The following is a 25,279-nucleotide window of genomic DNA, read 5'->3' as shown; positions in this document are numbered from 1 at the left end:
GGCTGGCTCAAGCAAAGTCGGATGATCCATAAAACGTGACTTGTTGTAGTCCGTGGTTGATTTCGACTCGCTCACTTTGAAGACATCACGATTGAACTCGGCTCTTGCGGTTCATCACGGAGCTGGAAATCCTGCCACCAGAGTACATGTTAGAACGCTCCGAAAGGCCAAAATTACGGAAATCATGTTACAACTTACTCTCTTCGTCCAGCAAAGTGCCATTTTTCCAACATTCTTCCGCCCAGCTCACACTAACAAGATGCGGCATTTTTACACCCGGCCTCTCGGCCAGAGACTTCCGGAGAGATGATATGTCCGCCGAAGACAGATTATCTGGATCGACTATCACATGTGTGGTGCCCGAGCTCTTAAACGAGCTAGCACTCTCGGCGCCTGCAAACCGGGCTGTGTTGCGAGCGAATTGGAGGCGTTGGTCCTCCTTTCTCGGTTCTCGGGAGGTTGGTTCATCTGGGTGATCTTTGTTTGAGTAGAAGTAGAACTTCAAGCCTCGGAAGAGCCATCCACAGGGTACTGTGTAACCAGCGTTTACCTTTTCCTGGATGCGAGCCTCGACCCTCTGAATGGTTTCTGAGTCCGGGGCATGGTCGAACTGTTTCTGGTTTTGTTCCATTTGGTTGAATATCTGCAAGATCCAATAAACGTTAGCCAAAATCATGGTTGTTTCTCGCTATTTCTCTGGGGGTCCCATACATCCTTGAGCTCGTCCACGGTTGTATCACGGGCATAGCTATCCATGAATTTGTCGACGTTTGCCGCAACTTCTTCCTCTTTGTCCTCTGTCATGAAAAACATGTGTCTATAGAGATCGATGAATATTAGCGCTGTATATATGCATTCCTTTTAGCTGTAAAAACTTACCGTGGCTCGAACGGGAGAAGAAGATCAGGCAGTCCTGCATCTATTTCATTCTGTTTAACACAGTCGATAAGCCAAGATGGTCGAATGATGCTTTGCTCTCCACTCTTTTGTAACGAAGCTACTTTGACCGTTCCTGTAAAAACGTTAGCCTGGACTTATTTTATATCTGTAAAATGAAGCTCACTTCGCTCAGCAATACAGAGCGTGTCTACCGCAGCCGTCCTGGTTTGATAGATCTTGCCACCATTAGCCTTCACGAGTTGTTCCAGTTGAGGTTTTGTTTTCTTTTCTGGTATGGTCGACTCGGTCATTATGACTATAGAAGGCCATTATATTAGTATTATGTATGACAGGAAGGGGACACGATAAAGCCACATACAGAAGTTAAGCTCATCGAAGACATGCCCAGAAGGTCCAAGATACTGGACATCGATATTGTCGTCATATCCAGCAACCGTGAGCGGCTTCTTAGTGGTCCTCTTCACTCGCTTCGTACGAGAGTTGTCAACAGAGAACTCTTTCTCCCGATGTTCCTGCTCTGCATTGGACTTCAGGTCAAGGAACTCCTGAACTGAAAGCGCACTTTTCCAGTCTTTGTCCTTGCGCAATTTCTTGAAACGAGGAAAGCGCAACGTCAATCCCATGCGGAATTGATCACTGATCGCAACAGATGCGGCTTTCACGCACAGAACAATCGAGTCGGATGGTTTGATCCACATATCTGGACGCTCGTGCTGGGCGTCTCCACCCGCCAGTTCGATAAAGGTAGTCGGTGGCTTTTTTGCATCCCACGCCTTCCATTTGCCATCTGTATGATGACGGACCTCCTGGTAGTCAGCAGCAGTAAATCCGCCACCGACCTTACAAAAGGACCAGCATTTCTCTGCTGCTTGTGTGCTGTCGTCGACACGCAGGCCACAGAGGAAACTGGAAAGCGCACCTCCTCGATGGCCAGAGCCATAGTACCCCCCAATCACAACGACATCAAGTGATTCTCCAAATTCGGTCATATAGTCTGGTTTGACTTTCATCCAATCATCGTGGCGTTCGTTCAGTCGATATGGAGAGCGCGGGTTCTTCAACACAAGACCTTCTGATGCTTCAGCGACGACCTTGCGCAGAGCTGCTTCAACTTCTGTGGTCGTAGTGGCTTCCTCGTAAGAGTGAATTTCAAAACGGCGATGCACAGGTCGGACAGTTTTCTCCAGGGCATTGCGACGATCACGAAGGGTATACTTCGTTAGATCGCGCCCATTCAAATGTAAGATATCAAACACGCGAAACAAGGGTCGGGGGCCATTTGAGAAAGGATTCCGTTGTTCCGCCAGCGCCGCGGTTTTGAGCGTGCCAAAGGGAACTATGGCGTCCTGTTCAGGATCCCAGGTGATCATTTCGCCGTCGAGAATAATACTCTGGACTCCATCCACAAAAGCATCTTTTAGATGCCTTGTCAGAGCACCGTTCTCATCACAAATTCCATTTCCATACAGATAGGTATATTCTTTCGCTTTGCGCGACCAGAAACCAAATTTCCGACCGCCTTTAGTTGAATCGTCAGGCGCCATGTGGAGTTGCATACGCTCACCATCCATTTTCTCTTCGATCCAAAACACATTGTCATCTTCTGTTGGTTTCATACGAGCAATTATTTTCTCGAATGAATGCATCTGGAATTGGGCTAGCTGCGGCTGGAAGCATTGCATCAACGCGATACCGCGCTCCTCTCCCTCAAGCCGGATATTGGGATCATGCAGCTCCCAGCAAACACGCCGCAGACTGCTAGAGATGCTGTAAAGATTCTCGGCATCGGGATGCCAAACATCAAAGAGTGTTCGTTCGGTAGCACCAACTTTCATCTGCCGAAGTATAATTCGGATGAGCCACAGAAGCTCTTCGGGGTTCATCCGCCGGTAGAACTCTGTCAAGATTGGCAGCTGTTCATCCTCCTTTGAAGCAGCCGATAGCTTATCCAGCTTCTCATTAACCTCGTCGATGGTCATATCACCCGGCTCGGTCCGCATAGGCCGCTTCGAGAGAACGTCAAAGCATCTTCCAGCAAAGTCGCCCGCCATACGGGTTGTAGTACCCTGGCCTGGAAGCTTCCAATTCAGAAGGTTGTATCCATCTTCTGATTCTTTGTTGATCTTCATGATCTTGACAAGCATCTTCCCGATGGCCTTCTCCTTGATCCCGTACATAGGTCGATCGCGGTCTTTGTCGGGAAGAATCAGCCGAAGGGCAGGATAAATGTCGTCGCCGACATCCTTGCGCCATCGTGATATGAAGCGCTCAATCACATCGCGCCGGCGCTCAAACGGGTTGAGACTCGTAGCACCTTTTCCGTGAGGGCCAACTTTGCGGCGAGCTGGAGCAGGCCCTGATGGCTTTTTTTTCAGCTCACTTAGAGGATTGAATAGGTTGAGGTAGAGATCGTGGAATGGCAATGTTGGGGCCCTGTTATGAGGTCTGTTGGGGTATCTGCCAACTACTATCAGTGTCTACCCAAAATCTTGTTGTTGATAGTTATGGGCTCACTTCTCATCCAGATCTTCTTCATTCTCTAGCTTCGGCAGATCCTGCCCTAGAATCTCGTCGGAATCCATGTTTGGAGAAGTGAAGAACCAAAAGTTGGAAGTTGAACTACCCCAGATGATTCTAGGCTGCACTGCCGATAAGATAAGGGATGGCCCCACCCATTTTCTCTCGAACTATACAGGCAACTATACCAGTCTACATTTATATCACATATCACTTCATATCTTGCGCCAAACTTATATTCACATTTATCCTACCCTTGACGATCAGGACCTCCACCCTGCTCTACCAGGAATGTCACCATTTTTGCTGAACCAGACCGAACGGCGTAATAGAGTGGAGTGCCGAGCCCGCTTCTTTCATTCATATCTATGTACTAGGAACCTATTAGTTTATTAATAAAGGCACGTACCCAATTATAGAGTCTTACCATAGAACCGACCTCCACCCCGAGGTATCTACACGTCCCTTCTATATGTCGGGCACGCATCTCGTCAATTCTCACACATTGGGCGAGGAGAACATTCACATTCTCCCTCTTCATCCGTTCGTACAGCTCAATGATATGTCCAGTATTCTTTAAGCTAGCACAGCTGAGAGTCGTCGCTTTTATTTATTTTATTAACGCTAGGTACATTGCTTAGACCTCCATGCCCATACCATTCTAATTGCCAAACTGCTTTATGCACAAGCCCTGAATGTGGCTTAGCAGGCAGTCAGTTGTGTACTTAGGTTGACAGAAGTGGCATGTTGCGATCGAGTCCTCTAGTCATCATGAATTCTGTCCCGTAGCCTCCTTTATTCCGAATGAGACCTCCTTCTTCCAGAGCGATATATCAGAGGTGGCTATTGTAGGATGTTGAGGAGACTCGAGGTTCTCGGCATGTTGGAGAACGGGTGTGGGTAGTCGAGGGATTGTGGTTAAAGCCCAATGGCCTCTCGAAATAATTTCGGTATTTTTGGCTTGGGAAAGGAACTGCTGGTTCTTAGCGATGTTCCCATTTCTTGATGGCAATCTTACCACGAGGACAGAAAGTGTGAAGGCTTTCTTCACTTGGCCGCGTTCAATCTACGGAGCTAGAATTGAAAATCTGTTCAAGTTTGTGCCTTTTCAGAGCATCTCGCTTCCACAATCACAATTGTGGACCATTTGCGACTTCTACCAATGCACATGTGGGCAAGTCGTTGGGTGCTTAAATCGTGTCTCTTCTTTGTAGTGCCCCCTCTGACTTGCATGGTGACTCTTGGTCTAAGAAGGAAGGCCGTTCTGTTCGCAGCACCAAACATCCAAAATCGTGGTAAAGGGTGCGAATGGCCACCTAATGGGTGGTGGAGTTCATTCTGAGTAGATTTTAGGAGATAGTGAAGTTGTAAGCCCGGGAGCTAAGGTCGGAGGGGTTGTTAGGGGTTCACGAAACATTCGGGGAAGAAACATTCCAAGGTTGAAAGGCACACCCACAGTGGAAATACCTACATATATGTACGACATGATGCGTTTCAGTGCTAACTATCCTAAATACATATGTAAAAATATATATATGTATATTTATATGGGGATAACATGTTTGTGAACCTTATGTCCAACTTACATATTACCAGAATAGTCGGCTGTTTATGTAGCCGGATCGTTTTATTTTTAGATATTCTTTAGATGTCTTTTTGGTGTATACGAAGGCGAAAAGAAATTACGTATTTTATGCAACAGACCTTTCTATGTATAACCTTTGAAGTAGACAAAGAGACCAACACAGACATTAGTATACAGAATAAGAAACGTGTTTATTTGCCGTAGATCTCAGTAAAATCAGACATGCTCAGCATCATGCCGACGATTCTGTTCCCAAGAGGAATGATACGAGCTCAAATCCGCTAGCCGCATCAAAATAGCCACGAACTTTTTCGAAACACTCCACGCCGTCAGGCCCGAAAGAACCTCACATCCAACCCGCAAGACCCTTTCCGGACCCTCAGCCCCACATATATCACCAACACCAGTAATGTTCCCTCTCATAGCATGACCTTCCCTCACAAAAAGCTGCACAAGCTCATCATCGCACGGCCGGTCAAGATGAATGAAACTCGGTTCATGGAGCGGCTCCGCATGCGGACTGGACTCATGGGACGTATGCGGGTGACATGATCCGTACGCCCACAGCATCAGCACAGCGATGAACACGGCGACAGGCTCGTGGAAAGCATTTGTCGAGTAGCGACGGATATGCCAGAGAGTGACGCCGGCATGGATGATTGAAAGTCGGGCTTTGTATTGGTCGTGTTTCATCCAGCGCCAGATGTACTGCCACTCGAGGGTCTGATGTCTTTTGCTCCAGCGCTGCTCTTCTGTTGCCAGGGAGGTTGCGAGGGAGCGCATTTCACGGAACGGAGCGAGGAGGAATAGTCTGGCGGTGTGGAGGTGGAGGATGGTTGGATGCTCAAGGCCGGCGGCTTTGGCTACGGTGCTGTTGGCGGTCCAGTGGAGGATGTCGAGGCAGTCGCATGCGCTGTTGCGCCATTTTGAGTATGAAGGGATCCCTGGGAGCCAGACTGAGCCTATGGGGATGGCGGTCTCGCATGATTGCTTCTTCGCTGTCGGGTTCCAGAAGGATAGTGGGCGGCGGAAGTAGTCTCCCACCTCCCACATTCGGTGGTAGAGAGCGTGGATGAGTAAAATGTGACTGAATTCTCCTATCCCAGGTACTACTCTCTTCTCAATGTAGAGGATTTGAACTGCGTCGTATAAGGATTCGTTGGCTGTAGAAGTTAGAGATTTGTCGGTTTTGGGGTCTGAACATGAGTTACCAAATGATTTAGCCCACAGCGGCTTCCATGCCTCTGCGGATGCAGCTTGCCATAGCTTCTCGTGCGCGGGCAACGCAGCTTGTCCGTCGTCTAGGGAGAGCAGAGGCCGATCATCAAAGTAATATGCAAGAGTGCAATCGACAAGCTATCATCGTCAGTAAAGTAATGGCTTCATGTTTCAACAAAGCTTACCCATATACAATAGCCGGTGCGTCTCCTGACCTCATCTTGAATCCAAGATGCCCAAGCTGCATCCTCTGACGCCTCATTGAATTTTGTTCGCATCGGTGTCAACAACCGGGAGGTTTTCATGAGTGTCACCAAGTCACCAAAGGTGCTCAAGGCTGAGGCCTTTCCTCGCTCGCTTTTACCATGGAAAAGTCCAATGCAGTTGAATAACATAGCTTGCAATATCTCGAGAGAAGCATGACTAGGGCGAGTCTTTTCTTTCTGGCAGTACAAAACAATTAGTTGGAAGCGAATGCATGAGGGTGGGAAGGCCTTTTTCACCTCAAGATAGATACCCCGTCGAATCAGCTCGTGGAAAGCGGTTGTACACTGCTCCATCTTGGAAATGTGGGACGCGTGGCAGCCAAGTGCCACTACTGACAAAGTCAAGAGCCAATGGCTTGTATTGGGATCAAATCTATGAAGATGTAATATCGGATAAACGGTCTGGAATGAATCGAAGAAGAAGGTAATGAACTGGTTGCATTCATCCACAGTGGGGAATCTTTCCGACTCGAACACCTCAAAAAAGGGAGTTTCATTGCAGCATAGTTGAACAAAGTGCCGATAAATTCCATCGTAGGTGGAGGTTTCAATCCGTTGTGCGAACCGGGTTATATCTTCCGATATGTGATCTGTGCGCAGTTCGGAAATGATAGGGAAGTTGAACCGGTGCTCACCATCTTCAATGAGCAGTTGCTTGCCAGTATCCACCAGCTCTACAGATTCGCTGGGCCAAGGCGTGTGTTTCTTTCCGTACTTTGGGAGTCTGGAGGGCGCACCATCGACATAGTAGTCTACCGATCCCTTAGCGGAACCCACTGAATCAGTATGAGGAGAAGGCTCGCTAATCCCGTGAGAATATTGAGTAGGGCTTCTCATGCTGTTTCCTAGAGAAACATGCGCAGAGGGTGTCTGGGAGACCCGCTCTGGTTGCAAAGAACTGGCTTGTCCAGGGTTGACCGATGGTTGCCACGTTGTACGAGAGAAGTAGGTACTTGGGCTGAGAGATTGACTGTATTGCGAGGAAACACCAGTGGACTGCGGGTGGCAATGAGGAGCACCAGAAAGCAACTCACTAGGGAGCCAATTGATGGTGGAAAGCATAGATTGATCAAAGAACGCAGGATCGAATTCTAGTGGTACCCCCGGATTATTCGCTAGGGTCATCTCAATGTCACCTGCTGGGTTGGCCATTCCCGGCTGGATATCCCTCATTTCAGAGTCTAGGTTGTTGGTTGAATCAACAGGAAATACTTTGGGGTTGTGGGAGCTCGAGCTATATGTCTGGTTGATGTCTCTAGGGTAAACCCCTGGTGGCACTGTTTTAGACAGCCCTTGTGTCTCATTCGGGAGATAGAAACGATGACTCGAGCCAATAGTGTGTGCATCTTGTGGTATTCGTTTTGTGATTTCACTGCCGGGAGTAGACGACGCATTGAACGAAGCTTTGGATGATGCCGGCTCATTTTGTAGGTGTATAGAAAACTGGCTCTGACTAGAAGCTGAATGCAACCCTTGGTGCATGGGTTTGAGGTTGTCGCCTTGCACGTAGGCTTCCTGCTCTGAATCTCTTCTGTCTTTTGCTTTAGACCGCCTTTGTGTGGGGTATTGACATTCGAGCGAGCGAGTGTCGCACCGCCCACATGGAGTGCCACCGCTACATCTTACTCTTGCTGTTGCGCAACTAAAGCACGCCCGGAATGTTTTGACGGTAATCCGATGTGTGCGATCTTTTCCTCCTGTACCTGGTGCGTGGTGGCTCAATTCATGTCGATGGAGGGTGTCACTGGGGGTTGATTAGCATACGACTCTCGACGCAAGGATAGCTACAACCCAAGCGCGCATACGTTCTTGAAAAATGCCGGCCGCACTGGGCACACTCAAACGGCTTCTCCTTGGTGTGACTCCGCAAATGTCGCTTCAGATGCTCTGGTCGTCGGAAGGTACTGCTACACACTGAGCATTGAATGTGGCCAGCAACCAGTTCGTCTTGATTCTGATCTGTATCTCGAACTTCGGATCTCCGTTCTGTTCCAATATGAGAATCCTCGGGATCATCTTTACCCGACATGGCTCCAATTTTGCTTCAGAGAAGCAGATAGCATTTTCCCAAGCCAAACTGATATGTAAGTCACATTGCAGATGCAGATGGAGAGGGGGAAGCAAAGCGGAGAACGGGTGAATAAATGGCGGCTCGGTTAATTAAAGTCTGGGGTAAATAGTGTGGAGTTGACGAAGTACAATCGAATTGTTAGAAATCTATAAAAGAGATTGCAGCCATACAGATAGAACATCTGGATTTTTTTAATCGTGATATTCGATTTTCTATGTGTGCTCCGTAAGATATACACACATTTAGTTGCGTAGAAGAAACGTGTACGGTCGCGTGCACGGCCATTTCCCGTCGATATTTCCCCCTAAACATCTCAAGGAAAAAAAACATCATATGAAGGATCATCCTAGTCATCTTGATCATCTTCATATAATCCTTGTTTCAACTCGCATCACCCGCATACTTACCGAACTTTGCGGGGAATCGATTCCATGAATGGCGAGGCCGCTTCCGCGAACCAGCGGTTGGGCGTGGCCCGGAATGACGCTCTCCAAGGCGCCACGCTCGCATTCCAGCACTCCAGGGACCCCTCGCCCAATGTGAGGGCTACCAATGTGAGGGCTAGTTCTTCTGCTGCAATGGCAAGTGATAATCGTCCTCTGAGTCGCCAGAGGACTGGATCCGATGCCCCCGAAGTGGGCTCCGTAAAGGATAAAATTGGGAGATTGGCCAGACCACTTTCGCCTACGGCCAGTACATCATTAAGTGTGAGAGGACGACCCTCAGCCGCCTCTCTCTCCTCGACCTCCCAAATTGCGGCACGGCTCGCTGCGTCAAGGTCCCCTGGGCGGGACACCAGTGTTCCGTCGACAACCGCCAGACTTGGCGCAGGTGCAGTACGAAGTGCGAGTCGGGTGCCACCCTCACCAGAAAAGCGACAGCTACCAGCACCAACCCCGCTGCGCTTGATCCAAGGGAGAGATAGTCCCTTAGATCGCATGCTGCACGAAAATGGCTTAAAGTCCGACTCAGATCTACCTAGCTACGGGCGCTCTCCATCCCAACAATCCAGGGCAACTCTAAATTATCACGAGGGTCGAGAACCGAGCCACCATCCCTCCTTTGAGCCTCGAAATTCATCTGTACCGCCAAATGAGCTGAAACCAAGGCTTCCACCACGTGTGCCCCCATCACGAGGGTCTATGAGAAACCATGGAGCTGTCGCAATACCCAAGCGACCTTCGACACCGAGCGAGGTATCTATATCAAGCCAGTCACATACGACAACAAGTACCTCCAGCCTAATAGATGACTCGATTGGCATGAGCGAAGAATCCCTCTCCAATGCTATTATTGCTTCATCCCTCGCCTCAGCACGAGCATCCCCATCTATCAAGGCTCCCCCGCCGCTTCCTCCGCAGCGACGAGGGGCACGATCCATTCTACATTTGGCACACCAATCCAAGAGTGATTTGTCAAGGACACCAAGTCCACCGAAGAGCATGCCGATGACACTCCGCGGCATGCCGAAACCCACCGCTACCGACCACCGAAAACACAGAAACCCCCTGCACAAACACCCCCACAAACACAAGGAGGGCGACCGTAAGCGCTGGCGACGCGAGGTCACCGAGAAAGAACGCAAACGGTACGAAGGTGTTTGGGCTTCTAATAAAGGGCTTCTCATCCCTCCTGATCCCGATGGAACCGGGCCATGGCCACCTAATGCTTCGGATATGGTTCTCAACCTGGTGGTCCGGGAAATCTGGTCCCGCAGTCGTCTGCCAGAAGCGATTTTGGAGCAAGTGTGGGATTTAGTCGATCACCAACATATCGGACTTTTAGCGCGTGAGGAATTCGTGGTCGGAATGTGGTTGATCGACCAGTTTTTGAAGGGACACAAGCTCCCTGTGAAAGTTCGGGACAGTGTCTGGGATAGTGTGCGGCATATTGCGGGTATTAAGCTACCCCTTGGGAAAGGTACCTAGGTAAGGCCCATGCTTAAGTCCAATGACGAATCGGATTATGCACATCCCTGTGGGTAGTTTGACATCGATCGACAATGCCTAGCATGAAAATGTATTCCAAATCATCTACTCCATAATTATTGTAGCCTATATCGTGAGTTGCTTAGCGATTGGCTCAAGATCCACTCTGTTAAAGAATGATTTGAATGACCTCTCCGAATTATGTCCGAATCTTCTGTTTTGGTTGGAAGAGATCACCGGGAACCCTTCGACAGATCATGTTTAATCTCAATGCCTGCAGCCCTGCACGATAAAGTACATAGACTACCTAGGTAAATCTTCCTTATTAAATATGTGTAGCTACATCATCATGCTTCGATGGCGCAGAAACGGTGGATCCACGTGATCGACTGTTTCAAGTGAGTAAAATTACATGTCTCTCCCACATCACAGTGAATTAATACAGGTATTTATCGTATCGATACGTTCACCTCCGAACTTTGAAATCCTTGGAATATCAGGAATCCCGCTTTCTCTCTCTCTCTCTTTTCATTTACAAGATCCTATCTGTCGAAAGAAAAAAAAATTGACTCTAAAACAGAAAGTATCATTTCGATTATCCTGCATATACACTGCATTCTGACACCATATCTCCAATTTGGGGTTGAACTTGATCCCTCTGTGCTTAGTTGCGAAAAGCAAATCCCGAACCTCCCCACGGCTCGGGATTTGCGAAGATCAAGCAATCACACGGAAGTCTCTATATCAGCGCCCTTTCGGACTTGCGATTTTTATTAAGCCGCAGAATGCCCCATTTCAACTAGTACTTGGTTGCAAAGACACCCAGGAGGTGCAGTTTCAAATTAATGGTTTTGTAGTTTATTTGACCCCATATTAAGTATCACCATGGTTGATACTTTGCACGACTATAACGGACTGGCCTCGACAGCGCCTCGATCGGTTCGCAAGAAGTTTGCTAAACCGCCAGTTAAGGTAGCATGTCTGCCTTGGTGAGCAAACCCCGTGGGAAAAAAAAAGAGGGAACTTCTCCACTAATCTTATTCTAGTCGGGCTTCGAGAACACGGTGTGGCGGCCAGATGCCATGCGCGAATGTACGTTTGCTTTGTTGTTTGAGTGCCTTGAGGAGCTTATTTATTGTGGATCTAAGTTGATCATTGTTCATTGCATAGAACTAACATTTACTTTAGTGTGTTAGCAAAGACAGAGAATGCTCCTATCTACCGAGCAAACGAGGTGGGCCACGCAAAAAGAAGGAGAAGTCCTCCCTGTCACCAGATCAAGAATCGAGACAAGATGATGCTTTGTATAATGCTGTCCCTTCACCCCCGGAGTTTGACGAAGGTACGTCATTGTCCTCATGTCCGAAAAAAAAATGACATACTAATAAAATTCTAGCACCGGGGATGTTCAACCAAATCGATGAACTCTCTCTGCCTGGCGCAGGTTTGAGGCATCTAGATTTCCAATCTGAAGTCCCCTCCATGTTCCAGAGCTTCTTCACTGGCGATGGCAGTCAGTCGCACATGCAAGTGCCCTTGATATCACCACCCTTGAACAGCTCTCAGCCATTCGTAAGAACCTATGGAAGCGAGCCCGAAATGTAAGTGTCTGTCCGCAGTAAATTCCATATATGGTCTAATATCCCCAGATTGAATGCCTATTATGACTTCATTCATAACTATTTCCCCATTCTACCGCCACGGGCATCACCACCGTGCCGAGATCGACCATTGAACTGCTCTGTTCCATGTTCGAGTACATCTGAACCGACAATGATGTACCGGCCCCGGTCGCCTCTAAGTCTTGCCTTGTCTGCAGTCTTGGCATTGATCCCGCACCCAAGTGATCTTGAGCCGTCATCCGCGGCGTCTGTGTTCCAGCGCAGACAATACGCGCATACATTTGCCCAACTCGCTCACTCAACAGTCGAAACAGAGTGTGATCTTGATCTGTCCGCGACTGATCCCGGACAGGCATTGTCTGCCGCTCGACCTTTTGTTGGACGGGAAAGATTTCACTCGCAAACTCCGGTGGACTATGAGAGCCTCCTGGCTCTCCTGGTACTTTCAGTTTATGAATACTCCCAACGCGGTAACTTGCTCAAGATGCGATATCGTGCTGGCCAAGCTCTTGCAATTGCTTTGGATAAGTCACTTCATGCTCAAATGGGGAATGATGAATTTTCGGAAGCTCGACGGAGAGCCTGGTGGATGACGGTTTGTATCCCTCTTTTATTCCCTGGTTCCTAAACTGATTTTGATTCAGTATTATTGCGTGATGCAAGGATCTATTGTTAGCACAACGGTGAGTAATATAGCTCTGCAAACATGACCCGGAGCTAATAAAGAACTAGGTGCCTGCTATTGTTATCAATGACCCGCAGTTCACGACTCCATATCCATCGTTTTCATCGGATACCGAGGTTTGCACTCCAAGTCGCCTTAGTTATCTTCCATCTGTTAACCCGTCTTCAGGGCTGGAGTATTTTTATACAAGCTCAACAAGTGCTTGTATCGGCAACCCAGTTTATTGGTGATCTGAACAAGTGTCTTGCATCCCAATCGGGGATGTACTATATGTTCGAACGAATGCAACAACTTGATGCCTGGACCCAATCTGTGATTTCACAGGCGGAGCTACTCCCTCTTCTACCCCAAACATCAGATTTCGGCGATCACAACGAATCCATTACAGCACAGAGCATACGCGCAATATCCCGAATCAAACTATCCAGGTTCGAGCCAATTACCATCTCATGCCTAGATCAAACTAACAAAGATCCCAGTGCCCAAATCAAAACCCACCGCTTCCGAGCCTTCTCAGACATCCCCCTCTTCATCAAAAGACATTGCGACCTGACAGCAGCAAACCCTAACAATACCCCCACAACCGTCAGCACCAAACCTGCCGGCCTCCACAACGTCACCTGCTCCTGCTCAAACCTAAGCTCCTTCGAACGAGCACCGTCAACAGAATACATGACCCCATCCGACTCCTCCACTTCATCCGAAATCCACCCCGAAATCAACTCATACGCACCCCAGTATTCGCAATATCCATTCGCAGCCGGATTCCCCTACAGCACGCAGCAGTCCGCGAAAATCTGTCTTCAGGCCTCACTCGTCATCTCCCGCATGTTCCACAGTCTGCCCGTCCCACAGCCTCTCCTGGATCCACAGCAGCAGCAGGGCCGTCCGTTGCCTAGAACCATGCCTTCCTTCGCATGCTGTCTGATGCAAAGTAGCTATGCGATGTTCATGATCTACTACAAGGCGCGCGTGGCGAAGCAGCTTGCGCCTGACGGTCCGCATAATGAGAACGGTGGTGATTCAACTGGCCAGCTCATTGAGGAACTCCGGCAGGGCTTAGAGCGGATTATCGGGGCTGTGTCGAATTATTCGCTTGCTTTTGAAGCTTTGGATGGGATGAGAGGTTGGTTTTCTGTCGTCATCTACTATGCGGTCCTCGTGCTAACTTTGTTGTAGATGAAATCGAAGGTGCATATAAAACGGCGTTCCCACTAGCATCTGTTTAATTAAGGGGGTGTTTCCTTTTTTTTCTTCGGCCATTCTAGGCCATTTCTTTTTGGCACTGCTATCTGCATTTTTTTTTATAATGATCCCCTCCTCTCTTCTATGACTGGATTCTCCACTATTCTTACCGCGTGCTCAACCAACAGAATCGGGGCGTTTTTTTTTGGGATATCTCAGGCATAATACAAATATGATTACCTTCGTTGGTAGACAGGTTAATATGATAGAAGTCGTATTTCGTATGCATATTAACCTGTCTACCATCACGGTTCGGTCAAGACCAAGAAAGGAATGTGTGCACTACGAATGTCGTAATTGGATTTCTATACAGATTGGCAGCAAGTACTTAAAGAGAACGTGTATTTCCATCTAATAAACCGCTAATATCAAATCTCCATCCAAGCAAGATACTTTCTAATTCTTCACTTACAAACCTAGCTAAAGCTTCGATCGGATACCTTCTAGTCTAAACTTCACATCTTTCAGAACCTTGCTAGAAGGTTTCCAGTCATCAAATTGCCTCAGCAATTCCATAGTCTCGTCGTGCAACTCTTGGCGCACGTATTCCTCCTCCAGCAGACCGCGCATGGCGAAGGGGAGAATGTACGGGTTCGGCGTGACGGAGCTGCTGGCTCGCTTGACGCTGAGCGCGGATTCTGGGACGGAAGACGTCTCGAGTGCGAATTCTATGGCCATGCTGAAAGATGATGTCAGTTTTGGACGTGGGTGAGGATTTATGACTAGTACATACAAGTACACGGCTTCATCGTCGTACAGCCGTGAATGTCCCTCTCCTGAGTACAGACTTCCTGCTAGCGGGGTGCTTAGTTCGCGGATTAGACCGTGGTCTGGGACACCAAGGTTGCGAAGCTTGAGGGCGAAGCCAACTAGATGAGAGAGGCTGTGTTTTCATATTAGCATTGTCGATATGGGATGGGCGGGGGCATGCTTACAAGCTTGGGGCGTGGACACGGCCATCCACGAAGACAGCGCGGTAAACGTAAGGGTGGGTTATAGGGGAGAAGAGGGAGGACTGACGGGACCAGTTAGCAATTTGATAGATACTTGAATATCAAGATATGTACTCACCTCCAGTGAAACGAGCTGGTCGTCGATACTGCCAATATAAGAAATGCGAACACCGAAATTGAGAGCACATTTAAGAGCAGCTTCGTACTCTTTCGAGACCTTGCTGAAAGGCAGTGCAAACTCAAACAGTTCTCCAGCCGATCCACTGATCCATCGAGAGCGATAATCCGGGAATGGGCCGAGGTTCACGCCTGCCATGGCGCAGATGCCGACTCGTTTGGCGTCAAGACAGCCAAATTGTATCAACTTTGCAACTAGCATAATCGTTACTGGCACACCTTGACTGTGACATGCGAACATGACGAAATCAGCCTTGCGGATCTCCTCCATCCAATTCAGAAGCAGCTTCCACAGGAGATCCACTCGCTCCGTAATGCGGCCTTCTCCTTCCAATGCGATCTTTTCAACATCACACGAGTAGCCATGACTCTGGGTGTACTTCCGGATGGCTTCTGCTGCCATATTGGAGAACCGGATAGATGTCCCCGTGGGCTGTCCAAGTAAATTCCGAATGAAAGGAGCGGGGAAATATCCATGGACACCAATAGCCAAAGCCCGTCTCACATGCGGCGGATCTCTGACCCTGCTCACATGCCTAACCTCCGGTCCTTTCCCATAATGCAGGAGTCGACCGAGACTTTGCAAGATGGAGGGCGATTGCTCAAACGGATAGGTTTCTTCGAACTTTGGCAGTACTTGGTTGGGGAGAATTTGCTGTAATTGTTTTGAGGCGGCGGTGTCAGCTGGCCGAGGTTCAACAGGCGGCGTAGATGTAGGAGTGCCTTCAATGGTGGACCCAAATACATCTTTGAGACGGTTGTCTTTCTGAGATTTGATTTTGATACTGCCTTTCTGGGATATCTTGGCATTGGAATCTGTATTCGGTTCAGGCGCTGCATGTTTTGATGGTGAATTCAGTCCCGCTGACGCTTCAATGACTTCACCTTCCTGTGGTTTGTCAGAAGGCCCATCTTTGTTTGGATCTTTGGACCAGAATGACCAGCCAGATGATCTCGTAGTCCCGACTGGGGTCTGTGATCCACCAGCTGGTTCCGTTGGCTCATCTGGGGGATCTTGTGGTGCCATGTTTGTGTCGACAGCCTCGGTGGAATTATGATTCGTCGAAGGGGATATCGTGGATTCTGTAGATGGTGGGTCTTCTTGCTTGCTCGGTGGGTTTGTACCATACCACATCTGAAGCCACGATCGCTTCTGGGATGCGGGGATAACTTCAACAGCACCAAAAGTGCCTTTTGTCTGGCCTGATGCGGGTTCCAGTTCTTCTTCTCGTGCTGTATAGTCTTTCACGGTAGGTTGATCACCCTGCTCTGCCATTTGGTTTTCAGCTGACGGATGTTCCACGGCTTGTGTAGATTCTGGGACATTTGCAACAACTTCAGGCGTAGCCGATGATCCATAGATCCATGAGAGCCAACCACTAGATTGTTCAGTGCCCTCTGCAGATCCCGCATGCAATATGCTGGGATCGGCGTTAGGGGTGGCCTTCTGTTCCTTGGTTGGTTCCTCTGGCGGCTTGATATCACTATCGTCGGGTGTTTCTTTATCGGATGTTGCAGGTTTTACGGCCCTGGGTTCTTCAGTATCGTCGGCAGCCGTAGTGGAAGCCGAACCATCCGATGCAATGTTGACTCGAGTGGTGGTAGCGTCAGCAGGCAGAGACCTAGTTGAGGCTCCCACTTTTCGTGTAAGTTGAATGGAGGAATATCGATTCTTTGTTGGGGTATCAAGAAGGGAAGTCGATGAGTTCGTGACGTTCGATGCTATAGCTTTGGCCGCTGAAATGCTCTCACAGGCAACCTCGGTAACTGGGGCAGCTTTAGACACTCTCGCAATGGAAGACCAGGACCCAGGGTACCATCTCTATACGAGAGATAGATGATCAGTAAATATGACAAAGGGACTGGCTGGCTATTCTGGTCACAAAGAGCTTACGGCATTGTACCCTCGTGACTGGGAGTCTGATCGGTCTCGGCCATCACCGCTCAGTCCAGCGGGTGAGTCCACGCCGGAGGGGCTGGTCTTCACTCTCTTGCGAGATCCCTTGGGTGTCATGGAGGTAGGGTAAAAACATCAGGTCTATAGTTTAGACGGTCAAACACAAGTGACCAAGCATCTACGAAGCGCCACAAGTGACTTGGGGGGGTGCCTGAGTGATATCACGTCACATGTCTGTCACTGACTTTAGCCTCAGGCAGCAAACCGGAGAACAAGTTCAAAGGCGGTGAGCGATAAGTATTGCAACTTTTTTTTTTCTCGGATCCTCTTCCATAGAGAAAGTATACATTCGTTATATTTCCCCAGTCATTTTAAAAGGTTTTTCTGGTCTATTGAGATCAGCTATCCTTCAAAATGGCGATCCAGAAAAAGGTGTGCTCAGTTTTATCTCAGCTTGCATCACTTCATGTACTGACTATTTACAGCATGGAAAAGGCCGTTTGGATAAATGGTATCGACTTGCCAAAGAAAAGGGTTACAGAGCTCGTGCTGCGTTCAAGTTGATCCAATTGAACCAGAAGTATGGATTCTTGGAGAAAAGCAGAGTTTGTATCGATCTTTGCGCTGCGCCTGGTGTGAGTATCGGCAAATTCCATCTTCTATCCCAAAAGTCTTTCTCTAACAGCCGGGTAGTCATGGTGTCAAGTCGCTGCGGAGTACATGCCTGCGCAGAGTCTTATCATTGGTGTCGATCTCTCCCCCATCAAACCAATTCCTCGAGCCATTACTTTCCAAAGCGATATCACAACGGACAAGTGTCGCGCAACGATCCGATCCCACATCAAGCACTGGAAAGCAGATGTCGTGCTTCACGATGGTGCTCCCAATGTTGGTGCCGCCTGGGTTCAGGATGCTTTCTCTCAGGCAGAACTAGTTTTGGAGTCCTTACGACTGGCTACTGATTTCTTGGGCGAAGGTGGTACCTTTGTCACCAAAGTTTTCCGGTCCAAGGATTACAACCCCCTCCTGTGGGTTTTCAAGCAGTTGTTCAACTCCGTCGAGGCAACCAAGCCCCCTTCGTCCCGAAATGTCTCCGCCGAAATTTTCGTCGTTTGCCGCGGCTTCAAGGCCCCCAAGCGCATTGACCCGAAGTTCCTCGACCCGAAGCACGTATTTGCTGAACTTAACGCTCCCACTCCCAACTACGAAGCGAAGGTTTTCAACCCGGAAAAGAAGAAGCGCAAGCGTGAAGGTTACGAAGAAGGAGACTACACCCAACACAAGGAGCTTCCAGTGACGGATTTCATCAACACTACGGATCCTATCTCTATCTTGGGTGCCTACAACAAACTCAGCTTCCAACAACCACCAGGTGGAGATCTTGCATTGTCCACACTAGAGCGTTTGGAGGAAACAACAGATGAGATTCGAACTTGCTGTGAGGATTTGAAGATCCTAGGTAAAAAGAGTTCCGCAACTTGCTCAGATGGCGTATCAAGTGTCGTGAGAAGTTCGGACTTGTCATCAAAAAGAAGCCAACCCAAGAAGGCGAGGCAGAAGAAGTGGCCGAGGTTGCTCCTATGGACGAAGAACTGCAGATCCAGGAAGACTTGATCCGTATGCGAGAGGCGCAAACCGCCAAGGGCAAGAAGGAAAGGCGCAAGGAGAATGAAAAGAAGCGCAAGGATATCATTCGAATGCAGATGAACATGACCACCCCCATGGAAATTGGTATGGAGCAGCTTGGTATGGGAGGCGACGACTCCACGTTCACTTTGAGACGCGTCGACCGGGAGAATGCCAGAGATGCGGTTGTCAATGCTCGTGATCTTCCCGCCGAGAGCGAAAGTGAAAACGAATCTGAGTCCGAAACCGAGGAGAGCGACGATGAGGAGGACCGCCTCGAAAGGGAGCTCGACCACATGTACGAACAGTACACCGGCCGCAAGGAAGACAAAGATTCGAAGCTGCGTGCTAAAAAGACACGCAAGCAATACGAGGTTGACGAGTGGGAGGGCTTTTCTGACAGAGAAAAGGGCAGCGATGATGAGGAAGAAGAAGAGGAGGATTCCGATGAAGAAACCACCACTACAGATCAAGCACTTGAGGCTAAGAAACTCTCAAACAATGCCTCTATGTTCTTCGATCAAGATATCTTCCAGGGGCTAGAAGAGGGCGAGGAGGAGGAGGAGGAGGAGGAAGAGGCCGAGGAAGACAAGGCCGAGGAGGAAGAGGAAGAAAGCGACAACATCTTTGCGATGGATGAAGATGAGGAGGAAGAGGAGAAGGCCCCTGCCCCCAAGCAAAAGAACAACAAGGACGCAAAGAACGGAAAGAAGACCTCTGAGTGGGTCGATGAGTCCGATGAGAGCGAGGCAGAAGAGGCCGAAGGAAAAGACCCACTAAAAGCGAATGGCCAGCTGGGTAAGTTGCAACGATGCCAAACATGAACAAAGTTCTGACTAACATTTGTTCCTCCCCTACAGATATCGACATCATTACCGCAGAAGCCATGGCCCTTGCACAGTCAATGGCTACTGGAGAAAAGAAGTCGTCTGACATTGTTGACGATGGCTTCAACCGATTTGCCTTCCGCGACGTGGACGGCCTTCCCGAGTGGTTCCTCGATGATGAAGGCAAGCACAGCAAGCCAGTCCGACCCACCACTAAGGCTGCTGCGGCTGCTATCAGAGAAAAGATGCGTGCCATCAATGCACGCCCGATCAAGAAGGTGATGGAGGCCCAGGGTCGCAAGAAGTACAAGGCAGCCCAAAGACTGGAGAAACTGCGCAAGAAGTCCGCACTTCTGGCAGAGGACGATGCTCTCAGCGAGCGGGACAAGGCTGGCGCCATTGCAAGACTGATGAGCCGAGCAACCAAGAAGAAGCCCAAGCAAGAAGTCAAGCTCGTGGTTGCCAAGGGTCCCAATCGTGGTATCTCTGGTCGTCCTAAGGGTGTCAAGGGCAAGTACAAGATTGTCGATGCTCGTATGAAGAAGGATGTTCGTGCGGAGAAGAGACTGGCAAAGAAGAAGTCTAAGAAATAGAGAGAGTGTGTTCATAGTTGAAATGTTTGAATCAGACAATTTACATAGCAAAAATAATTATGATACCCCAGGGTTCATTCTTCCACAGGCACAATCTCAAAATACATGTCAAACTTTCACAATTCCACAATTTCTTCTTGGCAATGTGAATATAACAACGTGCAGAGCCATATAGTTAACTAACTTGACGCCTATAGAAGACTTGGATGAGGCTGTATACACGAGCGCCAAGGGGTGCCAAGGAGCGCGGGATCGCGTGGTTTCCCCCGAGTGGCGCCTTAATCGATAAGCCGTTCTCTTTTCTTTTCGATTCTCCCACCTCCATCTTACTCACATTATACTTCTTCTATTCTTTGGCTTGTTTTTATTGCATACTTTGCATACTTTACATACATCATTTTCTTTCTGTATTAGTTTGTTTATATCTATCCCTATCCATATGGGCTTTTTCGACCACCTTCAGAAAGGAGGGGCCGGGGCCTTCTCTCTACAACCAAAGAAAGCGCAAATTCGCAAGGTCGTGCAGACTCGACCTGCAGCTCCTACGCGATCGGTCACACAACCCTCGGATACTCGGTCACCTCGAGTCCAGCCGTCGACGGAGCGGAACCGGAAGGCGCAGGCGTTGAAATCTCGATCGGTCTCCAGTGATTTAGAAGCACGCCCGGCAAAACGACTCAGTGCTTCCTCGCGCATTCGGAAAAGGCCGACGCCCGAACAACGACTATCGAGTGACGATGACGTGAGCGATAGCGAGGCCTCCTTCGAAGTGCACAAACGTGCGAGGACCAGCGCTAGCGCTGAACCCGACCCGGAGCGGCGCCTCCGCTCGGTGAAAGCGTTTGCGGAGGAAGGGTCTCGCCCGTTTAAAATGATACATGCCGCGGATATAACATCGGGCCAGAAGGCCAGCAAGTTCAAGCCCGCCTTCGGCGCCGAGGGCAAGCCCAAACAGATTCTCCTGCAATACCCCAGTGCTTCGCAGCAGGAGAGGTACGTTACCTAGTTGTACAGTTGATTTCCGGGTACCGATGTGCTAATCCATTGCTTGACCAGATATGACTGTGTGGTTCCCCGCGAAAATGACGAATTCCGACCTATCGACGACATTGTTCAGGTCATCGAAACCGTCTCCGATAATTATATCCCCGATGAGGAGGCAGATCAGTTTAACGATGAGACGACCGGGATCAAGCGTCGATTGCGCCGGGCTCTGGCTGTAACATCCGAGACTCAATTTCGGGAAGCTGTCGATGATTACAATAAGGCTATCCAGCGATTAAGGACCAACGGCAGTCTTGCGAAACATTTGGATACAACACAAGGCCTTGGTTTACCTTGGGTGGAAAGAATTCTCACTCAAATTTATTCGCGCACGGTATCCCCTCAAGTGGAGTCCCTCCGGCAATACGAGAATGGCACGGACAACGTCTACGGAGAGCTTCTCCCTCGCTTTATCAGCACTATCTTCAAAGAAACCAAACTCAAATCGGGCCAGGTCTTTGTAGATCTTGGCTCAGGCGTAGGTAATGTCGTTCTTCAGGCGGCACTGGAGGTTGGCTGTGAGAGTTGGGGTTGCGAGATGATGTCAAACGCATGTGATTTGGCGGATTTGCAGCAATCCGAGTTCAAGGCCCGATGCCGGCTGTGGGGAATTGCACCAGGCAAAACTCATCTTGTTCGAGGTGACTTCCTTGAGCAGGAGAGTATTACCAGCGTCTTGAAGCGGGCTGATGTGGTGCTTATCAATAACCAGGCTTTCACCCCACAATTGAACAATGAGCTGATCAACCACTTTTTGGATATGAAAGAAGGCTGCAAAATTGTCTCACTCAAGTCTTTTGTGCCCGCTGGTCACAAAATCCAGTCTCGCAACCTGAACTCTCCGATCAATCTCCTCAAGGTCGAGCAAAAGAATTACTGGTCCAACAACGTGAGCTGGACCGATGTTGGCGGTACATATTTCATTGCCACTAAAGACAGCTCTCGGCTGAAAGCTTTCATTGAGAATACGCCATAGTCTTCAATGGCTGCTTGGCTTGATATCTTGGCATGGCACATAGATCTTTCGTTTTGTTAATTCTGTACATTACATTGTCCGTTCTTGGATATACTTTCCCTGTTGAGTTTTTGTACGATACCATTTTCTGACAATCTAACCTGTACAAAGCGGATTGTCTCTTCAAGTTCAGGCCCGTATAGTAAGAAGTTTGAGGCTTTCTATCCCTCAATATTCGATCTGAAGTATAAACATTCAATTTGGCGTGTCATGAACCGCATGCGGGCATGGTACAGCGCTTGCTGTTTGGGCATTTAGTGGAAGGATCAGCAAGCCTCGGTGTAGGCCGGATGATCACGTATCTAGCGCTTTCACATTCCATCTAAATAGCTAGCTATCACGATTCAATATCCAAATGCCAGAAGCTATGCTCCAGACTCTTCTAGCAACGTTTCCTTGTCACCTGCTCGATGCATTGGGATTAATCAGGAATACTTTGATGCATCATTCATGGCCTCGGCTTCTTGTCCCATTCTGGCCATCCAACGATCAACCAAGTCTTGGTTCTCATTTTTAAGTCGAGTTGATCGTTCTTCGGCCATATTGAGTTGAAGGTTCAGTGTCGCGAGTTCATCTTGGAAATCCTGCAGAAATGCACATAATTCATGTTAGCCACTTTCCCTCACTCACCCCTGCGTGATTGGAAAGCCTAAGTAAACATCAAAACAGCCTACCTCTAGCAGCTTGGCCTTCCCTTTCAGTTCCGCGTCTCTGTCTTTCAATCGTAGCTTTAGTTGTGCCCTCTCGTTTTCCAGGGCGTTGATTCGCCGACCCTCTTGCGAACTCTTCTTACGAAGCGTTTCCACTTCTATATTCACTCGATTCAAGCGATCTTGTAATTCTGAGCGGGATCGCTGTGCCTCGGACAGGTCTGCACGGGTGGTATTGAGAAGGTCGGTCGGGGTAGAATCCGGCCCAGTCGATCGTTGTTTTCTGGATGGTGGAACTATAGGAGATGGAACAGTGGGTTGAACTTCATTTTGTGCTGTTGCGGGACTGGCGCAGTTTGCTGCTGCTTCTAGTTTGCTAGTACGATCTGCAAGCTGGGCATCTAGATTTGGTAAATGATGTCAGTCGCAATCACTTAACAAAGAGCATGATGGGCTGACAGGCATCGTAAAGAGTAGCGTTTGCTTTCTCTCGTTGGTCTCGAACTGTCAGGGCAGCCAAGTACTCCTCCCTCCAGTGGGCCATAAGCCTTCCCAAGCAAGGGGATGTGCCTGAATGTGATGAAGTGGAGTTGATTGCCGCCTCGGGCGCGAGATGCGGTGCTAATCGTTATCAATTGCCCACCGCCCGCTCCACCGCCCAGGCCTCATGCATCATCGAATCTGGCTGCAACCCGACCCCAACTCTCCTGACTTGTCCTTAACTATCTGTTCTATAAAGACTCAGTAAAGACTGATCATAAGTCTTTGCTTCATATTGAATTACGTGTTTATCCCTCACAAATTTACACTCGGTCACTTGGCCGGTTCCCAACCATGGCGTCAAGGAAGAAGGTCCTCCTCAAGGTACAATCTCCGCACCTGCTCCGTGTGACGGACACCAAATGCTTCAAAGGGGGGTGTTTTTGCTGACTGGTATCTTTTTGGAAATCTAGGTTATCATCCTTGGTGACAGTGGTGTTGGAAAAACAAGTTTGATGAACCAATATGTCCGTTCAACCTCGCCCCCAACTAGCGCTCTGCGGCCGTACCGCAGTCAGTCACGAAGACCTATAACCGCTAACATGCAATTTTCCGAGATCATAGGTCAATAAGAAGTTCAGTGGAAGCTACAAAGCCACTATTGGAGCCGATTTCCTCACAAAGGAAGTTCTCGTCGACGACCGACTGGTGACAATGCAGGTAAGGCGTTGGAGACTAGCACAATCGAGATGAGGGGCAATAACTGACTCGGATGTGTTAGATCTGGGATACTGCAGGCCAAGAACGGTTCCAGTCGTTGGGAGTCGCCTTCTACCGTGGAGCCGATTGTTGTGTCCTGGTCTACGATGTGAACAACTCCAAGAGTTTCGAAGCTCTCGACAGCTGGCGCGACGAGTTCCTGATCCAGGCAAGCCCAAGAGATCCAGAGAGTTTCCCCTTCGTAAGTGGTGTTCCTGCATTCCTTTTCCTTATCTCGTGCGCCACAATAGCTGGCAAGAATGATATATTGGTCCGTGCTGACAGTCATGTGCAGGTTGTCATCGGTAACAAGATCGATGTAGAGGAGAACAAGCGTATGATCTCCTCAAAACGGGCCATGACTTTCTGCCAGTCGAAGGGTAACATCCCCTACTTCGAGACCAGTGCCAAGGAAGCTGTCAACGTCGAGCAGGCGTTTGAAGGTGAGTGAAGTTCAGCCACCCAGCTGTTTTTCTCAAACACATTTCTCTTACAAGGTTGCTAATCAATATTTAGTTATCGCGCGGAGTGCACTTGCCCAGGAAGAGGCTGAGGAATTCAGCGGTGAATTCAGCGACCCAATCAACATCCATCTAGACAATGACCGTGATGGATGTGCCTGTTGATATACCCCTGCAATTCCCATGTTCCAGCGACCTATTTCCTTTGTCTTTCCTTTTTCATACTACTATTTGGTTGGTCTCCGGTCCTGAGTCTGTAGAGAAGACCACGGGGTTTTGATTTGGATAACCTTGCTCTTCCCCTGGTGTCTTGTAGATGTCTTATTTTCACTTATGGAGTTCACCTGAGAGAGAAACATCATACTCAAACCTTTCTCGCTTCAGTTTGATACAGAGAATGTCTTTGTTGAGCTTAACGCAATCCATGGATATCATCTTCATTTTTCCGTAATAGGCAGTTGGTCGCGCATATCAAAGTAAATTCACCAGGGCAGTACCATCAGATGACCCGTGATCATCAGAGCGAATTCCTCCTAATCAAAGCTAATGGACATTTGTACTTATCACATGTGGCTCATGGTACATATCTAATTCTTACCTTGAATTGTACGTGGTAAATGACAGCGTCAATACAGATGTAACATCGGCCGCGACTACATTTCTCCCCACCCGGACCCTTATCTCGCCAATGCTTGGCATCTAGCCCCGTGTTCTCTTCAACCCGCATATCTTTAGGCAGGACGTCTCGTGACAATTATTT

The 25,279-nt window shown here is 48.8% G+C and overlaps 9 protein-coding genes across 9 annotated transcripts; 5 read left to right on the top strand and 4 right to left on the bottom strand.

Annotated features, from left to right (window-relative positions):
• Positions 1–114: 114 nt before the first annotated feature.
• N7487_007784 (DNA ligase (ATP) DNL4) lies at positions 115–3,482 on the bottom strand (the record flags this gene model as incomplete). Its single annotated transcript, XM_056875514.1, has 7 exons — positions 115–131; positions 199–643; positions 712–817; positions 880–1,012; positions 1,064–1,195; positions 1,259–3,357; positions 3,415–3,482. The coding sequence occupies 7 exons, from the start codon at positions 3,480–3,482 to the stop codon at positions 115–117; spliced, it is 3,000 nt and encodes a 999-aa protein (XP_056727702.1).
• A 1,736-nt stretch (positions 3,483–5,218) lies between these two features.
• N7487_007783 (uncharacterized protein) lies at positions 5,219–8,515 on the bottom strand (the record flags this gene model as incomplete). Its single annotated transcript, XM_056875513.1, has 3 exons — positions 5,219–6,358; positions 6,406–8,230; positions 8,292–8,515. The coding sequence occupies 3 exons, from the start codon at positions 8,513–8,515 to the stop codon at positions 5,219–5,221; spliced, it is 3,189 nt and encodes a 1,062-aa protein (XP_056727701.1).
• Positions 8,516–8,988: 473 nt separating this feature from the next.
• irs4 lies at positions 8,989–10,485 on the top strand (the record flags this gene model as incomplete). The annotated part of the gene is made up of 1 exon (XM_056875512.1): positions 8,989–10,485. One exon carries the CDS (start codon positions 8,989–8,991, stop codon positions 10,483–10,485), a length of 1,497 nt encoding a protein of 498 aa, XP_056727700.1.
• An 885-nt stretch (positions 10,486–11,370) lies between these two features.
• Positions 11,371–14,021, top strand: N7487_007781 (uncharacterized protein; the record flags this gene model as incomplete). The annotated part of the gene is made up of 10 exons (XM_056875511.1): positions 11,371–11,474; positions 11,532–11,577; positions 11,674–11,827; positions 11,882–12,086; positions 12,135–12,702; positions 12,752–12,790; positions 12,840–12,908; positions 12,961–13,220; positions 13,272–13,918; positions 13,972–14,021. 10 exons carry the CDS (start codon positions 11,371–11,373, stop codon positions 14,019–14,021), a joined length of 2,142 nt encoding a protein of 713 aa, XP_056727699.1.
• A 436-nt stretch (positions 14,022–14,457) lies between these two features.
• N7487_007780 (uncharacterized protein) lies at positions 14,458–17,235 on the bottom strand (the record flags this gene model as incomplete). The annotated part of the gene is made up of 5 exons (XM_056875510.1): positions 17,062–17,235; positions 15,109–16,989; positions 14,973–15,052; positions 14,771–14,920; positions 14,458–14,716 (listed from the first exon to the last, which is right to left on the bottom strand). The coding sequence occupies exons 1-5, from the start codon at positions 17,179–17,181 to the stop codon at positions 14,458–14,460; spliced, it is 2,490 nt and encodes an 829-aa protein (XP_056727698.1). The 5' UTR covers positions 17,182–17,235.
• A 243-nt stretch (positions 17,236–17,478) lies between these two features.
• On the top strand, positions 17,479–20,110 carry spb1 (rRNA methyltransferase spb1; the record flags this gene model as incomplete). Its single annotated transcript, XM_056875509.1, has 5 exons — positions 17,479–17,496; positions 17,550–17,699; positions 17,758–18,523; positions 18,613–19,488; positions 19,551–20,110. 5 exons carry the CDS (start codon positions 17,479–17,481, stop codon positions 20,108–20,110), a joined length of 2,370 nt encoding a protein of 789 aa, XP_056727697.1.
• A 439-nt stretch (positions 20,111–20,549) lies between these two features.
• Positions 20,550–22,130, top strand: dot1 (histone methyltransferase DOT1; the record flags this gene model as incomplete). Its single annotated transcript, XM_056875508.1, has 2 exons — positions 20,550–21,103; positions 21,167–22,130. 2 exons carry the CDS (start codon positions 20,550–20,552, stop codon positions 22,128–22,130), a joined length of 1,518 nt encoding a protein of 505 aa, XP_056727696.1.
• Positions 22,131–22,594: 464 nt separating this feature from the next.
• On the bottom strand, positions 22,595–23,363 carry N7487_007777 (ATG16 family protein; the record flags this gene model as incomplete). The annotated part of the gene is made up of 3 exons (XM_056875507.1): positions 22,595–22,753; positions 22,844–23,220; positions 23,279–23,363. The coding sequence occupies 3 exons, from the start codon at positions 23,361–23,363 to the stop codon at positions 22,595–22,597; spliced, it is 621 nt and encodes a 206-aa protein (XP_056727695.1).
• Positions 23,364–23,653: 290 nt separating this feature from the next.
• rab7 (Rab family GTPase YPT7) lies at positions 23,654–24,684 on the top strand (the record flags this gene model as incomplete). Its single annotated transcript, XM_056875506.1, has 6 exons — positions 23,654–23,683; positions 23,773–23,826; positions 23,924–24,019; positions 24,081–24,260; positions 24,354–24,501; positions 24,575–24,684. 6 exons carry the CDS (start codon positions 23,654–23,656, stop codon positions 24,682–24,684), a joined length of 618 nt encoding a protein of 205 aa, XP_056727694.1.
• Positions 24,685–25,279: the final 595 nt, after the last annotated feature.

The sequence above is a fragment of the Penicillium crustosum genome (assembly GCF_028827405.1).
Source record: "Penicillium crustosum strain IBT 35664 chromosome Unknown utg000003l_segment0_segment0, whole genome shotgun sequence".
Lineage (NCBI taxonomy): Eukaryota > Fungi > Ascomycota > Eurotiomycetes > Eurotiales > Aspergillaceae > Penicillium > Penicillium crustosum.
Note: the sequence above shows the minus strand (reverse complement) of the source record. Positions and strands in the feature narration are given on the sequence as shown.